The sequence below is a fragment of the Chelmon rostratus genome, chromosome 13 (genome assembly GCF_017976325.1).
Source record: "Chelmon rostratus isolate fCheRos1 chromosome 13, fCheRos1.pri, whole genome shotgun sequence".
Classification (NCBI taxonomy): Eukaryota; Metazoa; Chordata; class Actinopteri; order Chaetodontiformes; family Chaetodontidae; genus Chelmon; species Chelmon rostratus.
Genome location: NC_055670.1, coordinates 12830842 through 12848983, shown reverse-complemented (window position 1 = coordinate 12848983; position 18142 = coordinate 12830842). Strand labels below are relative to the sequence as shown.

Genomic DNA, 18142 nt, shown 5'->3' with positions numbered 1-18142 from the left:
TTGTTATTTGTCAGTCGGCATGTCATTCATCCTTTGTTGGATTCTTTTCCTGTTTATTATGCATTTTCAGTTTTACAGTATTGGTATTGACGGCAATGAAGATTGTAGTTACATTGTACGCGTTCAGTTACATTGTTGTTACCAGTGAGACTGCCGCTTTTATAACGTAGCCTGTTACATTGTGCAAAATCGCAAGTAGAGACCATATAGATATGAGATACAAACACAGAACTGCAATCACATTACTTGTCAAATATCTTATTCATCTTATGCGTTTAACTCATCCGAACTAAAGTCCCGCAGCATTGTCCACAACATATTGCAATTTGTGTATGTCTTTAAAATACACTTTTCTATTGATCAATAAAATTGTGCACACAGCTTCAAATGACTCCAAAATGCTGATGTTGGAAGTGTTTAGCATCACTCATTTTGCAGATGTATGTATCATGTGTTTTGATTGAACATGAGAACACAAAACCAGGAAGTCTAAATGCCAAGCACAAAAATTAATTCTAGATTTAGTGCACCAATGAATGTAGCTGAAAGAGGAAAGATTGAATTTTGTAACGATCGTGACAAGCAAACAGTATTCAGTGTTGACTGGTACAGTCATGGCAGATCAGATCAGTTGAGTGTATTCCTGTTTTTAAGTCTACAAACCAGATTTACTCAATTTATGGCGCTGATCAACGAATCTGGATTCTGCCTTGATTCCATTTATCAGAACAGGTTTGCCTTCATAAACTAATAGTGGCACCTTTTTACTCGTGAATAGGAAACTGATCAGCAGTTGAGTTTTAGGACTTTTGTGTTGATTACTTGGGGTGGGGGGGGGGGGGCACAATCGAGACACAATCTAAGGTTGTATTTGACTGGATTTCTTCCCCTCCATCTGATTGTGCACGGTGCAACACTGTGAAAGTGCATTGAAATGAGAGCCTGCATGCTATTGTACCTGCTCTGTGCCTGTGATGCTATCAGGAGCCCACTTCTGAGTATTATTTGTGGTGTGTCAGTTCCTCACAGTGCGCGACCGCAGTGAGGCTATTTCTCTCAACCTTCAATTCAAACTTGGCCCATTACAGCCAGACTACAAAAGCACTTTCCGTGCACTCAGGAGCTCACGGCAGTGAATGGTGGATATTTCCAATCACTCTGCTGTCAATCCAAGTGTCAGGTAAACACAGGCCAATGGAAACAGCTTTAGAAAAACCTTGCAGCTATGTCTGTCTTACTCTAGGAGTCCTTGGAAACGTATCAACAATTTCTACAAAGACCTCCAAGTTAAAGGGAAAAGTCAAATATCTTAAAAGCAGCACAAATGCAACACCCTGGTGGACACAGTGGCCTACATGAGACACATAACTGCCACAGTGTCTGTCTTTAGACACGTGAGTGTTGCTGCAAACAAAGGGAATGAGATTGAATTGACGGACCTCGTATTCACCTCATAGGAGAAATCTGTCAGTAGAGCAATTACCCAGTGGGAGTTTGAGCACATCCATAAGGATTCAGCGTGATATATATAAATGTTAATACAGGCGCCATGACCTTCTCACTGCATATAGTCAGAGCTTCTAGCTTTCTTATATTGTTGTGGGGAAATATGATACAAATTAGACTGCATTCATTTTTTAACAAATCATCTTGCCAGAGCCTCTCCTCACCATCTTCTGGGAGTGGACATTGTTGTTGATGCGCAGTGCAGAATTGTGAAGGATAAGAGGAGTAACTGAGTGAGTCCACAATGGCTCTGGGTGTTTCATATTAACATATTGACAGTTGTTTTCATGAAAGGCCAGTCCAAGAGAGAGTGACCCCACGGAGAGAAACTGCCCTGCTGGAGGCACCTCGTGGGACACTGTAAATGGGACCTGAGAGAGAGAATTGAAACTGGTGCAGCATGGAGACATGTGGATGGAATATCAAATATGTGTCATAGACGATTCTGAAGAAAGGAACAATCATGCTGGTCTTTGTCTGAGGAACTGAGAATTAACTGTCAAAGGCAAATGTTTTAAATACAAGTGTACTTTTTACTGTGGAAGTTCAATATTTTTTTGTAACATACAGTGCATGGATGCATTTCCCAGATGCTTTGAGCATCAGAATCAACTTTATTGGCACATAAAAGGAACGTGACTCCGGTTTTCTGTAGCTCTCATGCTATACAAAACCAAACAAAGACAACAAGGTTAAGCAAAGCTAAGGAGACAAACATATAGCTTTTACATGCAGGTAAGAGGTGTGAAAATATGTATGTCAATAAACAACAATTAGACACCAAAAATACAGTATCTGTATATAAAATAACTGTTTCTGAGTAATGTGCAAATGGGGGTTGAGGTCTGGTTGGTGAGGTGCATTACAAGAACATATATTAATATGGCGTATAATAAGCATCTCTATGCACAGATGTGGATGATGTATGTCTTAGGCTCAGTGGCCACATTATTAGGCACACCTGTACAATCCAGTACAACTGTTCTGCTATGAAGTCAACTTTTATACACTTTACAACACGTGTGCACCCATTCCCATACTGCATGGCCATCAGGATCAATTCAGGGTTCAGTATCTCGCCTAAATGACGCTTCAGCATGCAGACGGGAGGAGGCGACCGACAACCTGCTCTGCCTCCTGAGCCACAGCCGGCCAAATGTTTATGATGCCTGCTCTTTTTTTGGATACTTTCATAGAGGTGTTAATTCAGTTTTCTAGGGTTGAGGTCATAGTTAGTGGTAATGATCAGCTTTGTATAGGTGGAATTTATGACTGAACTGCTGCTTTGAATTGTAGTAAGTGGCCATTGAATGCACAGCCACAGGTTACTACCCTCAGAGATGTTTTCAGACATCGTATGGCTGATTTAATCATTCATGCGTGTAACATGGGAAGAAATGTGTTTCCTTAAATCATATTTTGCTGCATTTTTTTGTTCAAAGACATTGGTAATGGTTCTGGTGACCATTAAAAATATTTTTTGTAGTTTAGACACATGCAATAATCAGTGCAGATGCAAACGAGAAATTAAATTTGTCAACCTCATGATTTAAACACTCCTTGCTGAGATTCCACCGTGCTGTTAATGGCATTCTTTTCCCTGACTGGCACTTTCATCACTCAGGGACAGAGAGAGAAATAAATCAGAGCATCACGTTGTATCATGATAGCACAACATGAGTGAGAGGAAGCTGTTGCATAAACTCTCATAAATGAACATGAAGTGTTATTTTAGTCAAATCCTGATTCTATATTGATTTCATGCCTGTTTTGTGTACAGTATATAGTGCATGTGTCAGACAGAGAAGTCACACAATAGCAATAATTACAACATGGCAACTCTTTTATTGTCATCCAAAATAGAGATAATCTCCTCTCTGTAATGACACGATACGTTTATAATAACCATTGAATTCACCAACACAATCCCTTGTGCATAGTGACTGCTCCGAAAAATGCTCAAGTTATTTATATGTTTATTTGTGCATAACTCATACATTCCTTTTTTTTAATTCTTCAAAGGTCTTTGGTGCGCATGTGATTTACAGCAGTAGGCCGTGGTCTGTTTTCTTGGGTGTGTGTTTTAAAGCCAGCTTTCCACTCTGTGCCCTCCTTGGTTTGATGCCATTGCGGTTTGCCTCGGGCCAGAGTGGCACCGCTTGATTGATTGCGCTGACAGAACATTTGTACCAGCAGAAAATCTGTCACATTTCTGGACTTGTTTTCATTTCTTCGAGCTTGTATCAGTTGGGCTGCTTCTACAGTACGCCTACGTCAACTGATAATGTTTATGAATAACTTGTGGTTTTGTGTGCACGAAATGTGCTTCATGGTGTCAGGACAGAAAGGACACCCAATGAGTTTATAATTCATTAATTCTTGTTCTACTGTGACAACAAAATTGTTGGTATCAAACCTCGAGGCAGCCTGTTGGGGACGACCTTCCAGAACAAGCGGCTTTGTTATGGTGTTTTGTTCCTATACAAATCTGCATGATTCTAAATAGCTTTATTACTCGCTCTGAAAGGATTTATGGTCACTTTATGAAAAACAAAATACTCCACGGCCCAGACCACTGGGAACAACTCGTCAATCGCTGAGCCTCAACTCTACAGCAGATGAATAATCTTCTGTGTGGGGTTTAGGTTGGCCAACACCACCACCACTCCGAGAGGAATGCAAAAACAGTTTTGTCTCAAGCCCCCATTGTGCTCTCCAGAGGATTTGTATGGTTTCACTTAGAAAACTGTGCGCCCAAAACAGCTTGTTGTTGTATAGAGGACAGTATATGAAAGCTGTAAATGTTGGTAGCAACGGCTTCTTTGGCCTGCTGCATGTGATTAAAATCAGTGGTTAATGCTAGAGCTTCCAAGCCAGGCTTAATGTTATTTCATACACATGTTGTCATCTGTCTTTCATTCCATGTAACCACAATAAACACTATCCTATATTTTGCCACTGATCTTAAACCTTAAAGACTATAATCCACCTTATTTCCATGACAAACACTGTGCTTTGTAGTGCTAGCATAGGCTCGGCTCCGTAAAACATCCTATCTAAAACTTGGATATGCAATACTATCTCTGTAAAATGACCATTTTTATTCAATCTGTTTGTTCCCATCAAAAAGCCATTTTGTTCTCTGCAGTCTTAATGGTTACAAGACATTCAGCAAAGCACTGTTGATCTACAGCTCTTTGTTCGGACTCCCACGGAGAACACAATCTTACTTTGGAGCACTGCGGCTGCAGCCATACAATTCCATCAGCATAAACGCTTCACAAACACTTACACACAAAGTATAGGGGTGAGAAAAACACTACTTCAGACAAAAGGAATCGTTTTCTGGTTGTGCTCAAGGATTGTGTCAACCTCTATTTTCATACTATACAGAATATCATAAAATCTGGACTTTTTTTGGGGAAAATATGATTTGAATGAATATTTCTTTTATTTTGAAGTTGTGTATTTGCCCTCATTGTTCAGGAACTAGAGGAAGAAACTGTAAACATAACAAACATACCATTTTTTGTCAGTATTTGAGGATTGTAGGAGTATTATAGTAACAGTGAAGGAGAGGACTCACATATTCATCAATCATAAATGAAATAAAAACTGGAAATGAAAGGTTAACTCAATCACTGTACAAATAATCCTTTAAACTGACCAGTCCTTTTGGCCGAGACACCTGCATCGTGCATGTGCCCTTCTAAAATCAGCATCACTTAACAGATTTAATTATAATTGCCCCCTCTCCGCTACAGTCAATGTCAGCTGTGTCTTTTAATTCTCTAATCAGTGGTCGGCAGGACCGCTATCACCATCACCATGCAGCTTCCCACTCAATACAGACATCCCAAAACACACACAGACTGGTTTTGTCAAATGTTTTATTGAGTGTAGACATCTGGGCTACTGTAAAACATGCATTATCTGGTGAAGGGGGAGAGGAGCAGGTGGCATTGTCCCCGCTGTCAGCTGTGTCAGTGCTGGCACCCGTGATGGAGATTAATGAAGTATCTGGAGAGTAATATGCTCCTTCAGATGCTGCTACAATTTGGAGTGGGGGGCCGATCCTGATCTTAAATAGCAAAGCTGTCAGAGTTTACTGAACCTGTGCTTTGGCACAGAGGGGGGATTTGATTCTACAGGACGGAAAACAGAAAGTGAGCGTGGGTGTCAGGCCAAAGAGAGGAAGAAACCAGGCTAACAAGCACAGTTATGTAAACAAACAGATTGTTCTCGTGTCACTTTTTCTTTGGCGCATTTGGTGCGTTAAATTTGAAAAAGATGATGTCTCCATCTTCAACAATGTAGTTTCTTCCCTGTTGTCTGTATTTCCCTGCTGCCTGTGAGATAACAAAGAAAAAATGAATTAAAATTAAAAAATATGATCAAATTATTGTATGATGAACAACATATATTATATTATAGACTGTTACATAAATTAACTGACTCTTATTGGTATAATTGACTATATAGAGCACATAATAATAGTGTACACTGTAAATAATAATGGAAAACCCAAACTATTTTATCACCTACCATAACTTGACTCCAATTGCAAATGTCATATTCTCTCCCTCTCTGCGCCCCCACAACACACACACACACGCACACGCACACGCACACACGCACGTGCACATGCACAAAGGTGCGTGTGCACACACACACACCCACTTGCGTCCATGTTTTGTTCAACGGTTGCCTGAATTCCCACTGAGTGAATAATCCTCTCCTCTGCTCATTTCAGTTTCATGTGCTCAAGCACAAAATGTTAATAAGTCTTTGATTACAGCACTATCAAACTTCTCAAGGAAACAAAATAAGTTCTAACATTTCTTTTGTATACAGTAAGTGTTTGTTCTCCTTCCCGGCAAACTCAAAATAATTGACTTGAAGTGCTAATACGGACAGGTTTATGCATTCTGTTTCTGCACAGCGCACAATTAATTAGAAGAATCAATGTCCCTTTAAAGGCTCAGGAGACCATTTAATCCAAGCTCAATACCACCAGAAACACTGGATGGAGAGGGAGACAGGAAAAAAAAAATCAATGGCTATTTGTGATTCCTGAGTATGTATTAAACCAGACACGTCTAACTGGTTCATTTGCACTTGAAAGCAGCCATCTGGAGCAGCAAGCTTGGCTTAAGAAGATATGATTACTAATAATGTGATATCCCCATACACTGGCCCTATTCAGACAGCCTATTCCCACAACTGGCATTAAATAGCATGGACCTTAATGCCACAGTCAGAAACGCTCCATGTTCTTATGAGGCCCAAAAAGGGATTAGTAAGAGAGCATGCAGTAAGGACCTGACACTCAGATCTCAACCTCGGATAACAATGGTGAAACTCCCCAGAGACCCACACATTTCACCCTCTGTCTGCAGCTTATGAAGGGTGTGGACAATACACTGCCGCTGCATTAAATACTTATTAAAAAAGGCTTGAATAGTAAAGAGATTTAAATGTTTTCATAGCGCTTTCTTTCCGCACTGGTCCCCGCGGGTCCCTGTGTGTCACCATAATTACATTAGTTGAGTCTGTAAGTGGGCACATAGAGTTGATGGTGGCGATAGTGGGATTGTAACAGCATGGCTTACAGCTGCTGCTCACAACTGTCACACACAGCAAGGTTAAAATCACTTCTGCTTTAAGTTAATTAACTGAGACTGAAATTTTAAAATGTGTCCATACAGAAATTAAATCATAAAAAAAGAGCATCTTTGATATGAAAGGCATCCTACAGCGTTGATTAACTGATTATTAACTCTGTACCTTCAATTACTAAATTACAGTTTGCCCATGTGAAAATAAATTCCAAACCTTAAAACACTGGTGGTAGGAAAAGTAAAGCGTCTTGAGGCATTTTTGCAAAGAACTTGCTGCAGTTGGCGCCCAGTTATTGTCTTCACAAGTTCACCATGAAATCAGTTATTGCATGTGACAGGAACGTGCACATGAACAACACACACACACGCACACACCCCAGTTAAAAGTTCAAAACAAACACCGGCCATCGTAAAAATAAGACATGCAAGTCACATTTCTGCGCCAGCCGTCCATGAAGCGGCCCTTATTTAAGGAATTTCACACTTTATTTAACTTGCCGCCTTGTATCACTGTCACATGCCTACAGTGGCTCGGGGATTTGGCAACAGAGCGCTCTAAGCTAACAGCGCACTCTATAGATCTGATAAATGCCTGGTGAGGTGGAGAAGTGCTACCTCTGAGCGACTGCGCTGAGCCACGAGCAAGAGCTACCATCAGCCAGTTAAGACACATTGTGATAAAGATATGCACAGCTGGAGCAGAATGGCAGTGTTTAGAGCCCGAATCAGTTGGCTTGTCAGGAGTGGTGCCGGAGTGTGTGCAGTAATTTCTTCCCCTGAGTAAAGGTGAAGAGCAGTTTGCAGTAGGAGCTGCGTGGTGACTGTCAGCTCCACTGATCACAGGAGACTTCCCCTCATCCTCTGGCACCCTGACTGCTCACCTTGACAGCGCTCTCGCTGCCTTCCTCTTTAAAATCCTGGAATTTCATTACTTCCGCCATAATGAAGCCCTTCTCAAAGTCTGTGTGGATCTTCCCCGCAGCCTGTGGAGCCTTAGTTCCTTTCTGTGACAGGGAAGGGAAAGAGAGGACAAATGAATTGTTTTGGAGAAGATGGATTACAGCATACGAGCGACATGGTGTTTGATAGGGTGATAGCGTCGCGAGCATCACTCAGGGGTGTTTTCAGTTGGGGGTATTCTTGCCTCAGTCCTGATTTCTGGATAGCTTTCCACTCGGCTGTGCCCTGCTAGGGCAGCCTGGACACCGATAAGGACCCAGCACCGCTATCAATGCCTTCTGATTCCCATTCCGTGGTGGTATTGATTTCTGTCCAAGCAATCTTGCCTCATTGTGGGTCGCTGCTCGGCTCTCTGGTCATGACAGCAAGAAGACCCAGTGTTGCAGTGAGAGGCCGTGCTTGTAGAGCCCTCACTGCATTAGGCCTCACTATTTTGGCACACCAGAGTTTGGTCATTCAAATTCACGTCAAACCTTCAACAATATTCGCTGTGGTAGATGCAGACCTGCAGGAGAATGTTTTTGATGTATTTAAATGGACTTTGACATGAATGATTGTATTTCGAAAACATACATTTAGACGTGCCCCTAAAGTTACTGCCAATTTACAAAACACAAAATAGCAATTTAATAGTTTCAGAAATTCTTTGTGCCTTGAAATCTCTTTAAAACTCTACGACACAACTGGTGATTGATAAAATGTGCAATTTATATGCGCTGAAATAATGCTGGGCGGAAATGACAAATGACCCAAATAAGTGACGTGTCTGCTGTGTATCATTATGACTCCTGCCTGTCGACCTGCTCGCTCTCTCTCCCTCTTTGCTCTGCAGCTCTGTGCTCAGGAACTGTTGAGCAGTTTTAATTATGTATATAATCAGGTTGGGGTCAACATATTTCATGCCAAAAGAATGATGCGTATTTAATGACTCTAATACATTACCATCTCTTTGCAATCTCATTGACGGAGTACTTGTGAGTTTAACTACCATTAATCAGAATCAAGGTTTGTCTATCTGGAGAAAAATAGATTAAGGGAGGGATTTTTTTCATACGGAGCATTACAAGGGATCCACATTGTCCTAGTTAAGAGCTATGCAGAGCAGGCTGATAGATAATGGTCACCTCGAGGCTGCCTAATAAAGCATGTTAAAGGGCTTAGGAACACGACATTACTGAGTGTAGTTTTTACAATGCAAGATGTATTGGCTTAATATAGTTACTCACTGATGCTTACCTGACTAAATGCCCCTCACACACAATCAAGGCTGGCTGTAATCAGTTATGTCGAGGAGGACGAACGTGTTTTCGAGGATGCCTTTGAAGTGTTTCGGGAGTTTTTTTGTAAATGGCGAGGACATCAGTCACGCTGAGACTAGCGTGCGCCTAAACACGGTGATGTCATCTGACTAAAATGTAATGTGTCCTGTGTTAAAAAAAAAAAAGGAAGTGAGCTCACCTACCCCTCTGGCCTGTCTGAGAAGCCATCATGAAAATGTTTACCAAAAGTTAACAAACTTCTTCTGTGTTGCAACATGTGCAACATTAGTGTTGAATCATATTTAAATTAGCCTGTTTTAAAAGCGGCTGTTCCTCTCATAGTTTAATGCTCAAGTACAGCATTAAATTAGTTGCAAACTGTGTCACCGCACAGACATAAAATTAGCATTTCTGATCAAAAAGTGCCTATGTGTGTGAAGTAGCAGCATGGGGCGTCCTCTTGGCAGGCGGTCTGAGGCTCATACTGTATGACTGACCAGGAGGGTTTCTTGCATGTCATCCCCCGCTTTCTCTCGCTTTCTCAGCTTCCTGTTTCTCTTCTTTGTCAGCCATCTGCATCTTTGCCGGTGTTGGTCATTATTGTTGTGTTTTCCGTACAGCCCTTGGAGACACAGTTTGTGATATAATAAACTTAGACTTGATGTCTAATAAAAGCAGCACCCTGAAATATTCTTTAAAAAGACTGCGCAGCGTGGGTTACTGAGTCTGAATGTCCTTAGACTGTGCAATATAATACCAAAATATCAAATGTTGTTGTGACTTCCTGTCTTATTAGTGCATATTGTGACTTTAAGGGCACATTTGGCAGCATACTGTATGTTCACCACAAGGCTGCAGATGTCCTCCTATGAGTAACTGGTTAAGCTTTATATGCAGTTTACCACATGTGGGATTTATCTGGAAGAAACATTTTTCACTATTGCTTTGTTTTTGGGAGAAATCCATGGATCTATTGTGTGTGTTCAGACTGAGAGCTCATATTCCAGCTCGTGTTGTCAACCCACGTCCTTCATACACTTATGTGTTGGTGAATTGTTATCAGTATGTAGCTGCACAAAACGTCAGTGCCTGCCTGGACAGTCCTGAACCATGGTTCACTCATTCATTTCATCTGGTACTAAAATCCCAAAGCAAAGCTTAAAATGTGAAGAAAATCCTGACAGCAGCATCAAATGGTTGTGGATGTCTCTGAATACGATTGAAATTTTAATTTTACTGATTTTGTGTGAAAAATGTGTGGATTTTTTTTCTTTCAGAGTCAATTATTTGTTATTGAATAGAAACTGAAATATTTTGTCATCTCATTTCAAATAACAGATGAGTCACGCGAGTCATGCACATTCTGGCTTTTTAAACACTGATTTTTAGCGAACTAAGAGCACTCAAATTCACACATAGATATTTTGCAGGCTGACACTTGTTCTTAAAAGTTCTTAACTTTTCAAGAGAATGACAAGAAAACAGGTTGAGACCTTCAAAGGATCTAAAAGCTTTTTCTAACTTCTTGAAGACATTGTTGGGTCCAGTCAAAGATATATGATGCTCAACACAAACACAGCTTCTATGACCTGTAAATGAATAATTCGGATTTAAAGAATTTTAAAACATTATCTGCAATGATGGTCAAAACTGTAACACACTCTATATCATTATTGCTTCCAAATAAACACAATTTACAGCAACCTATTCAGCAAAGATACTGAACAAACAGGTGAATTTCCTGATTATTTGTTATTACAATGTGAAATCTGAGGTTGCTCATATTCAGGGACCAGAACCTTAACTGTCTGCTTGGAGGCAAGTTCTTTGTGACACATTGCAATGCTTTTTGAAAACGGTTGTCTAAGTTTTGTTTAGGGGATTTAAAACATTCTGCATCGTAAAAGTGTGATTTAAAATTGCAGTCCTTGGAAATATCTGATGGGATGGAAGAATGGATATGATCGAGTATGACAGGATATAACCCAAATCTTTGGTTTTCAAAAAGTTTCTCAAAAACTTACTTTGCTGAATTTTGAAACCACCTGCATGAATTTATAATATGTAAGTCCTGACTGGTCAAATACTTTATTACATCTGCACTCAATCCTTTCATTTACTCAAGAAAAAAATAAACAAGAATTCTACACAATACCAGCATGCAAAGCCAACATCTGTATTGTTGTAAAACCTGCAATCCCATTGCAAAAAGCTCTCGGTGGCCCGGGCTCAGTAAACTGAGACACACAGGAAGGAGGAGCCCCCAGCAAGGCCCACAAACAGTCGAATGAAAAGCGACATCAATTTTGGCACAGACAACCTCCGTCACACAGATTAGGCAGGCACAATGCACAGGCTCCTTATCTCCAGTGGCAGGAGGAGGGCAGGCAGATCTGCACAGGATGGAAACATTCTCATGGACGTAATGGGCAAAATCAATTGTTGCCCTCCTCAATCAATGTAGCCCCCACTTTCACTGTTCAGCAGCTCACCAGTAATTGAAGTTATCCTTGGCCTGTAATGACTGGCTAAAGCACAACCATGACAAAGTTGAAAGAGTGTGATATCAGTGAGGGTGCCAGCAGGGTGGAACGCGGGACACTGTGTGTATTCGTTTGTGTGTGAGTGTGTGTGTGCATGTGTGTGGTACACACCCTCACGCTCACATGTATGTGCACAGCGGGAGGCTGGCTCTTACCCGAACGGTCCACGCGCGGACCTCATCTGGTCCAGCAGTGAAGAAGTACTCCAGCTGCAGGGCTGCGTAGCCGGCCTTGATGATCTTGCTCAGGGCACTGGCGGAGAGAAATTTCAGTTTGAATCGAGGGGTCTGAACTGCTTGAGTATTATTTATTGCCGCTGCTGCCCAGACAAAGTTCACTTCAGTGGCAAGGCCCCATTTATTCCAATATAAACTCATTAAGTGAATAAGATGGGTCACTTCGTTTCACAGAAGACATTCAACTCTCCAATGGTTTCTTTGATTAATTACAAAGCTTGTAGACTCATTTAGCATTTTTAAGAATTCAACCCGATGCCTCATTCTGCACCAAGAGGAAAAAAAAAAAAAAATCTGCTGTCACAATTTTTCTCTCCATAGAGGTTTTCACATGAGAACAATAAACCCAAAATGCCCAAGTTATAATTATACCTACAGATGACAGATGACAGTTAAAAACTTAATTTAGAGGAAAACCCTTTGACTGAGTTGTTCAATAAGAAGAGGGATCCTTTGCTTTATAATGGTAATTACTCTGCCATTTATTATTCTATCAGCACATGCAATTAAAGGAGTGCATGGAGGACACAGCTGATAATAAAGTGTGGGGAGACTGAATGCTAATTAACCTCTGCGTCTTGTGCTCTGTGCAGTACTTCTGCCTCTCCTCTTCACTCTTGTCCTGTATCTGGTTCTCCAGGCTGCCGCTGAAGGGGATGACCAAGGCCCCGGGGTCGTGACTGTCCACCCACTCCTTGATTTTCACCAACCTGGCAAAATCAGCAGCCACAGAACTAGTTGGAGGACGTGATTTACATGAGAGCATTTGTAATCTGCATCCGGTGCATGCATATTCATGACGGCAGCTGAGCGAACATGTGAGTGTTTGCAGGAGACCGCACTCCAAAGGTGGTCATTTCTTTCACAGAGTTTGACTTTGTTTCCATGAACAGTTTGCAACTAAAAAATTCGACTTGATGTGTGCTCATACGACAAAACATAAACTCACAAAGATTTAAAAAGCAACCCTTTAAAGCCATTTCTGACTATAATTGAGTCTTAAAATCTTTTTCTGAAGAGAAGTGAAAAAAAAATCTTGTCTGTGCACTAAAGGTATTTCAATCTGTTTTTAATTTACATCAGCTTGTTTAAAAATTGTTGAAGAAAGAAGTGCTTGTACCTTGAAACGAGAAACAATAAGGCAGATCGCTGCACTATTACAAATCATGAGACGTGATTTTAGATTGAAAGGACTTAATTGCAGATTAAAATGACTTGTAAGAGGACAAGACATCGTGTTTTAGAAGCTGACCATATATTTTGTACGAAACATAATCAGCAAAGTAGCTGTAATATAAATGAAGTGGAGAAAAAGTACAGTGTCTTCCTCTGAAAATGTAGTGGAAATATCAAGTAGCACAAAATGGAAATATCAAAAGAACAAGTACCTCAGAATTGTATTTAAGTTTTGTAATTGTACGTAGTTGTTTTCCATCCAGCTGATAACACACACAAAGCTTTTGGTCTTTTGCTTAATTTTTCCTATAACAGACAAATAGAGTTCCAGCTAAACCTGCACCACAAAGCCAGGAAGGAGCAGAAACTCAAGTGTTTCCTCATAAATGTCTTTGTCGTTCTTGGCTGACCTGAACTTTTGTTTTCTCTTTTTGTCTTCCAGTCCAGCAGGACACCTGACATTGCAGGACAAAGATATCCTCACCCTTAATGGTAACTCTCAGTCAGAACAATATCAGGGGGTTAGGGCAATTATGAGATTAGCCCCACATGCTCTCAGGCCGGGATTGGACAGGTCTCAAAGAACAGCATCACACAAATCCATTTTCACACGGCGGCCCTGACAGAGCTCCTAGGCTGGATTGATTCTGAGGGGTCCCCGTCATTATCTGTAATCCTAGTTTCCTGTTTAAAGCCCATAAGAATCAAAGACTGGGAGGGACCCGACCACCTCAATACCACATCTATTCCAATAACAATGTCACCGCTTTATCACCTACAGCACCATATCGCTGCTCCAACCCAATGATTATCAATATACAATATATGACAGGGTAACGGCCGAGGGAAGAGCACAGTTTTGCTTTGATTGGATGTTTTTCCCAACAAGCTAGAATAACACTGCAGGGTAAATTTGAAATGCATCGTATGCCAGTTTGTCTGTCTGTTCAGATGCACATCTATTAGGAGCCGTAACCTAATATTTCCCCTTTCTGTCCGCACTATGGATGCGGCGCTGACGTTTGACTGCCACCGAAATAAGGTAGTCGCAATGTCTCACCAATAAAGGACAGAAAAATAAACACATTTAGTCAAAGCCAAAAAAGCTGAAAACATAGGAGATGGCGGGTGCTCCAAGAGGGGAAAAAATCCAATCTGAGATAATAACAGCTGTAGTTTCTCACTTTTAGCAGCACAGCTGTCTATTTGGTGGCACATTATTTGCATTCCTCAGGTATTGCGTACTCTACAGGCGGCTGAATAATGATTCACAAATCACTCTCTCCACACCAGTCAAGGGCTGTGATCCTTTGAATAGACCATTGTACCTGAGACTGTAATTGGTGAAGACTTGACAGAGCTGAGCCAAGCCAGCCAAGTAACAAAGAGGCTCTTGGTAGAAGGCTGAGGGATGATTTTAATAATGTGAAGCCGAGACGGAGAACGTGAGCTGCAAATGAGCGCGGGGGTCTCTGGGTCCTTGCACTGAGTGACACAGGACCAGACAAACACCTTGCCACAGGAACATGAAACACCCCCTTCCCTCAACTCCAGAAACAAAGCACTGTCAATTAAGAGCTTTGATGCTCCGTCAACATGACTCCCAAAACCAATTCTGTCAACTTCACCGCTGTCTACCCATGCCTCTTTGCAATTTGTATTTATGTCCGTTCCAATTATTTGTGTGAAATTTTACGCCGATGTGTAAATTGGGGAAAATATTTATGTAAAACATGCTTTTGATTTTTTGGATTTTTTTTTTTTTTTTGGAGTGGGGGGTTTTATTCTCATCTTTCAGTCATTCATGAAATTCTAAATTACAAAAGGTATTCATGGAAATATAAAGTGTTCATAAGAACCGTGTTTTCTGTACATCAGGGACTGTTTACGGTGAAGTCTGCGCAGTGGCACGGTGTCCGTCTCTCCTCTCTTTCTGTGACATAAGAAAGTGCCTTATTTTTTCAATGCAGGGTTTTTCAGCTAATGGCTCTGCTGCTTATCGTCCACATCTTTGAAGAGAAAACCAAAAATATTCTATGTGGATTTGTGAACTTCTGTTATAGAAATAAAATAGAAAATATTTGTTCATGTCCTCGTCCTGGTGAAGATCGTCTTTAAAAAAGGGTTTTACAAGTCTGAGCTACACACACACACACACACACACACACACACACACAATCCAATGAGAACGATTTTGTGTGTGTGTGTGTGTGTGTGTCTTGTCAGTCTCCCATTATGTCCCAGCACTGAGTGCCATCTCTCACTGCTCAGTTAATAGAAAGATTCAGCACTTTCTGGTCTTGATATCCCTCTCTGAACAAATGATGCCTGAAATTTTTATTCTTTTTATAATGGAATTCCAATGGCCTTTGCTGCAAATCAAGTGGAAATTTTTGCATATCAAGTGGGAAAAATTAAATGTTAACCACGTTTTAATGTGATTAAGGGTGACAGGGACATTATTTCTGCTAATCATTCACCAGCTTGAAGGCTCAAACAAAGCTAAGGACCGAGCCATGTTTGTGCTTTTCCTGCTGCTCTCACATCAAGGAGGAAAATAGGTGTCTTATGCGCGCACTTATCAAACTTTACAAAACATGATATGAATTTATTTATTTTCATTGTTCACGCTCACAGATGAGAACAATTCATTAAGAATCAATATCTGTTTATCTCACATCTAGAGAAACATGTCGTGTCATGTGCACTAAGCTTTAAATTTGATGCCTGTTGTATTTATAATACGTCTAATTTAAAGCACAATATATTGTGAAATCACAAAAACAATTGGAGCCTCCATAACAGGTTGGCTCTGAAAGGAGATGTCCCATAGGGGGCCACCCTCTGGGGCTAGTCTATTTGTCTTTTTGTGTGGGAATCCTGGGGGGGTGGTAATTCCTGTGTTTCCGCATGCCTGGGGCTTCCCTGGGCTTTGTCAGAGCTTTGATCTGCTTAAATGGCTCAGGAGGGGAAAACAATGGGAGTTTCTAAAGTACAGAGGCAGCTACCTGAGACAATGACCTGGGCCTGTGTCTGACATACATTCATACAGGTTGGCTTTATTAGGAGTGCTTAGCCAGTTAAGCCTCTAAAAGGCAGGCCAGCACCTCCAGTTTGAGTGCTCCTTTCAGATGAAATTGAATGCCGACAGACCTGAAGAGTAATCCACTACCTGCATCCACCACAGCTTCATCACTGACACACCCACAGGCGGATGGCCCAGCACCTGAGCCTGTGTATAGCCAGCCGTTCGTGTTACCGTCTTGCATGCCAGGCACAGACTCATCAAGTAATGAACCCGGGGTCCCCGCTCTGTTTTGCCGGTCCCAAGTTGCAGGGACGAGCAACTTAAGGGGTTAGGATGCTGCGGCACACAGCGTATCCTTACCCCCTCCTCTTCCCTTCCCCTGTGAGGGGAGACAGAAATGAGAGGTATGAGCTCATGGTGGCTTTTTGAGGCTGGGAAGTCGGGGGCTCTGTGGGAAGCTTTTCATCTTCCCAGTGGTGAGCTCCTGAGCGACTAGAGTGCAGATGCTCTCTGCTCCCTGTGGCCATGGCTGGATGGAAAGGCATTACACATCAGTCCCTGAGAAGGAAGGAGATCTGACACACACACACGCACACACACACTATCTCGAATATTGTCAACTTCTTTCAGCCTTCAAAGCAATCATGGGCTGGAGGAAACAGAAGCCAGCACAGGCACAATGGGAGCAGCTTTAATTAAGAGCATCATCTCACATCGTACCTCGAGGGTGTGCCGGTAACAAGCTTTTTTGTTTTTTTTTCAAACAACTTTCTTTTCCGTGATAGCGACACCCATTACATTTTTAAACACAAATGTTTCGACTGTAAATTGTCACACATGTTAGATAAAACCATCGTGCCCAGTTGCGGCTTTATAAATGTCGTTGAGAACACGTTATCAATATGTCCTTGTTTAAGGCTATTTGTGAGGGAGGCAAACATCAGAAATTCAAACACTAACCCAGAGGAGTACATTCTACATCACCCAAAATAATTCTCTATATGGGGTATCCATGCTGTCATTCATGGCAGTTGACTGGGCGAGAGAAAATAAGGGGGCTGGGGTAGAGTGGGGGGAGTCATCAAGATGTGACAATTGTGACAAGAGCAGGCAAAGTGTAGCGCCGAAGAACACCACACGGATTTCTCCATCTCTTCTTTTTTTTTCCCAGGATGACAGCTTAATGTCTACCACATGCAATATTTATTCTCATCGTGTGTCAGACTGTCTAGCTGTCCTAGGGAGTACAAAGAATGCCACTTATTAGAATAAAAGCAGAAGGAAGGTAATCAAGGACATATGTAACATCAGCCAATCATGCCCCCTTCCAATCCGGCATCTCTTCTTTTTTTTCTCTCTCTCTCTCTTTCCCCCCATTCATAACTGTTCAACAATAATCCTGATAATAAGCGTCCAGGAGCTGTATGTGGCAACACTAAATTCATTTATTTGTCTCATTAGAGCTGCCGAGGCTGCGGGCTACTATCTGTGGCATGTGCGTTCGGTCTTAACCTTATCACCAACATAATAAAGAGCGCAGCTCAACAAAGCCAAAGCTATCAAAATGTATCATTAGACTTGAAACTCGCAGACATTTCTTTTTTATGTCTGCACTGCCAAACTGCAGGCTTTACAGGGGAACAATTCCCAGGGTGCCTTCAGAAGAGAGCAAGCATGTTGTGCTGGTGTCTACATACATTATGAACGGCAGGAGACTCACTCAGCGTTAGCGTCCTCGAGTTTGGGCCTGATAAATGAGGGAGAAGTGACAATCTGTATTGGGTTTTGGAGAGCAAACTGATTCCTCGCTGGG

General features: G+C 41.5%; 1 protein-coding gene across 3 annotated transcripts in view; it reads right to left on the bottom strand.

The window, feature by feature from the left end:
• Positions 1 to 5514: 5514 nt before the first annotated feature.
• Positions 5515 to 18142, bottom strand: part of LOC121615956 (obg-like ATPase 1) — a 40585-nt gene continuing 27957 nt past the window's right edge. For all 3 annotated transcript variants that reach the window (XM_041950501.1, XM_041950502.1, XM_041950503.1), the window contains 4 exons: positions 12695 to 12835; positions 12045 to 12141; positions 8009 to 8131; positions 5515 to 5855 (listed from right to left, as the gene is read on the bottom strand). In XM_041950501.1, the coding sequence (XP_041806435.1) occupies positions 5754 to 5855; positions 8009 to 8131; positions 12045 to 12141; positions 12695 to 12835 (463 nt within the window). In that variant the 3' untranslated portion in view covers positions 5515 to 5753. The remainder of the gene's footprint in view (positions 5856 to 8008; positions 8132 to 12044; positions 12142 to 12694; positions 12836 to 18142) is intronic.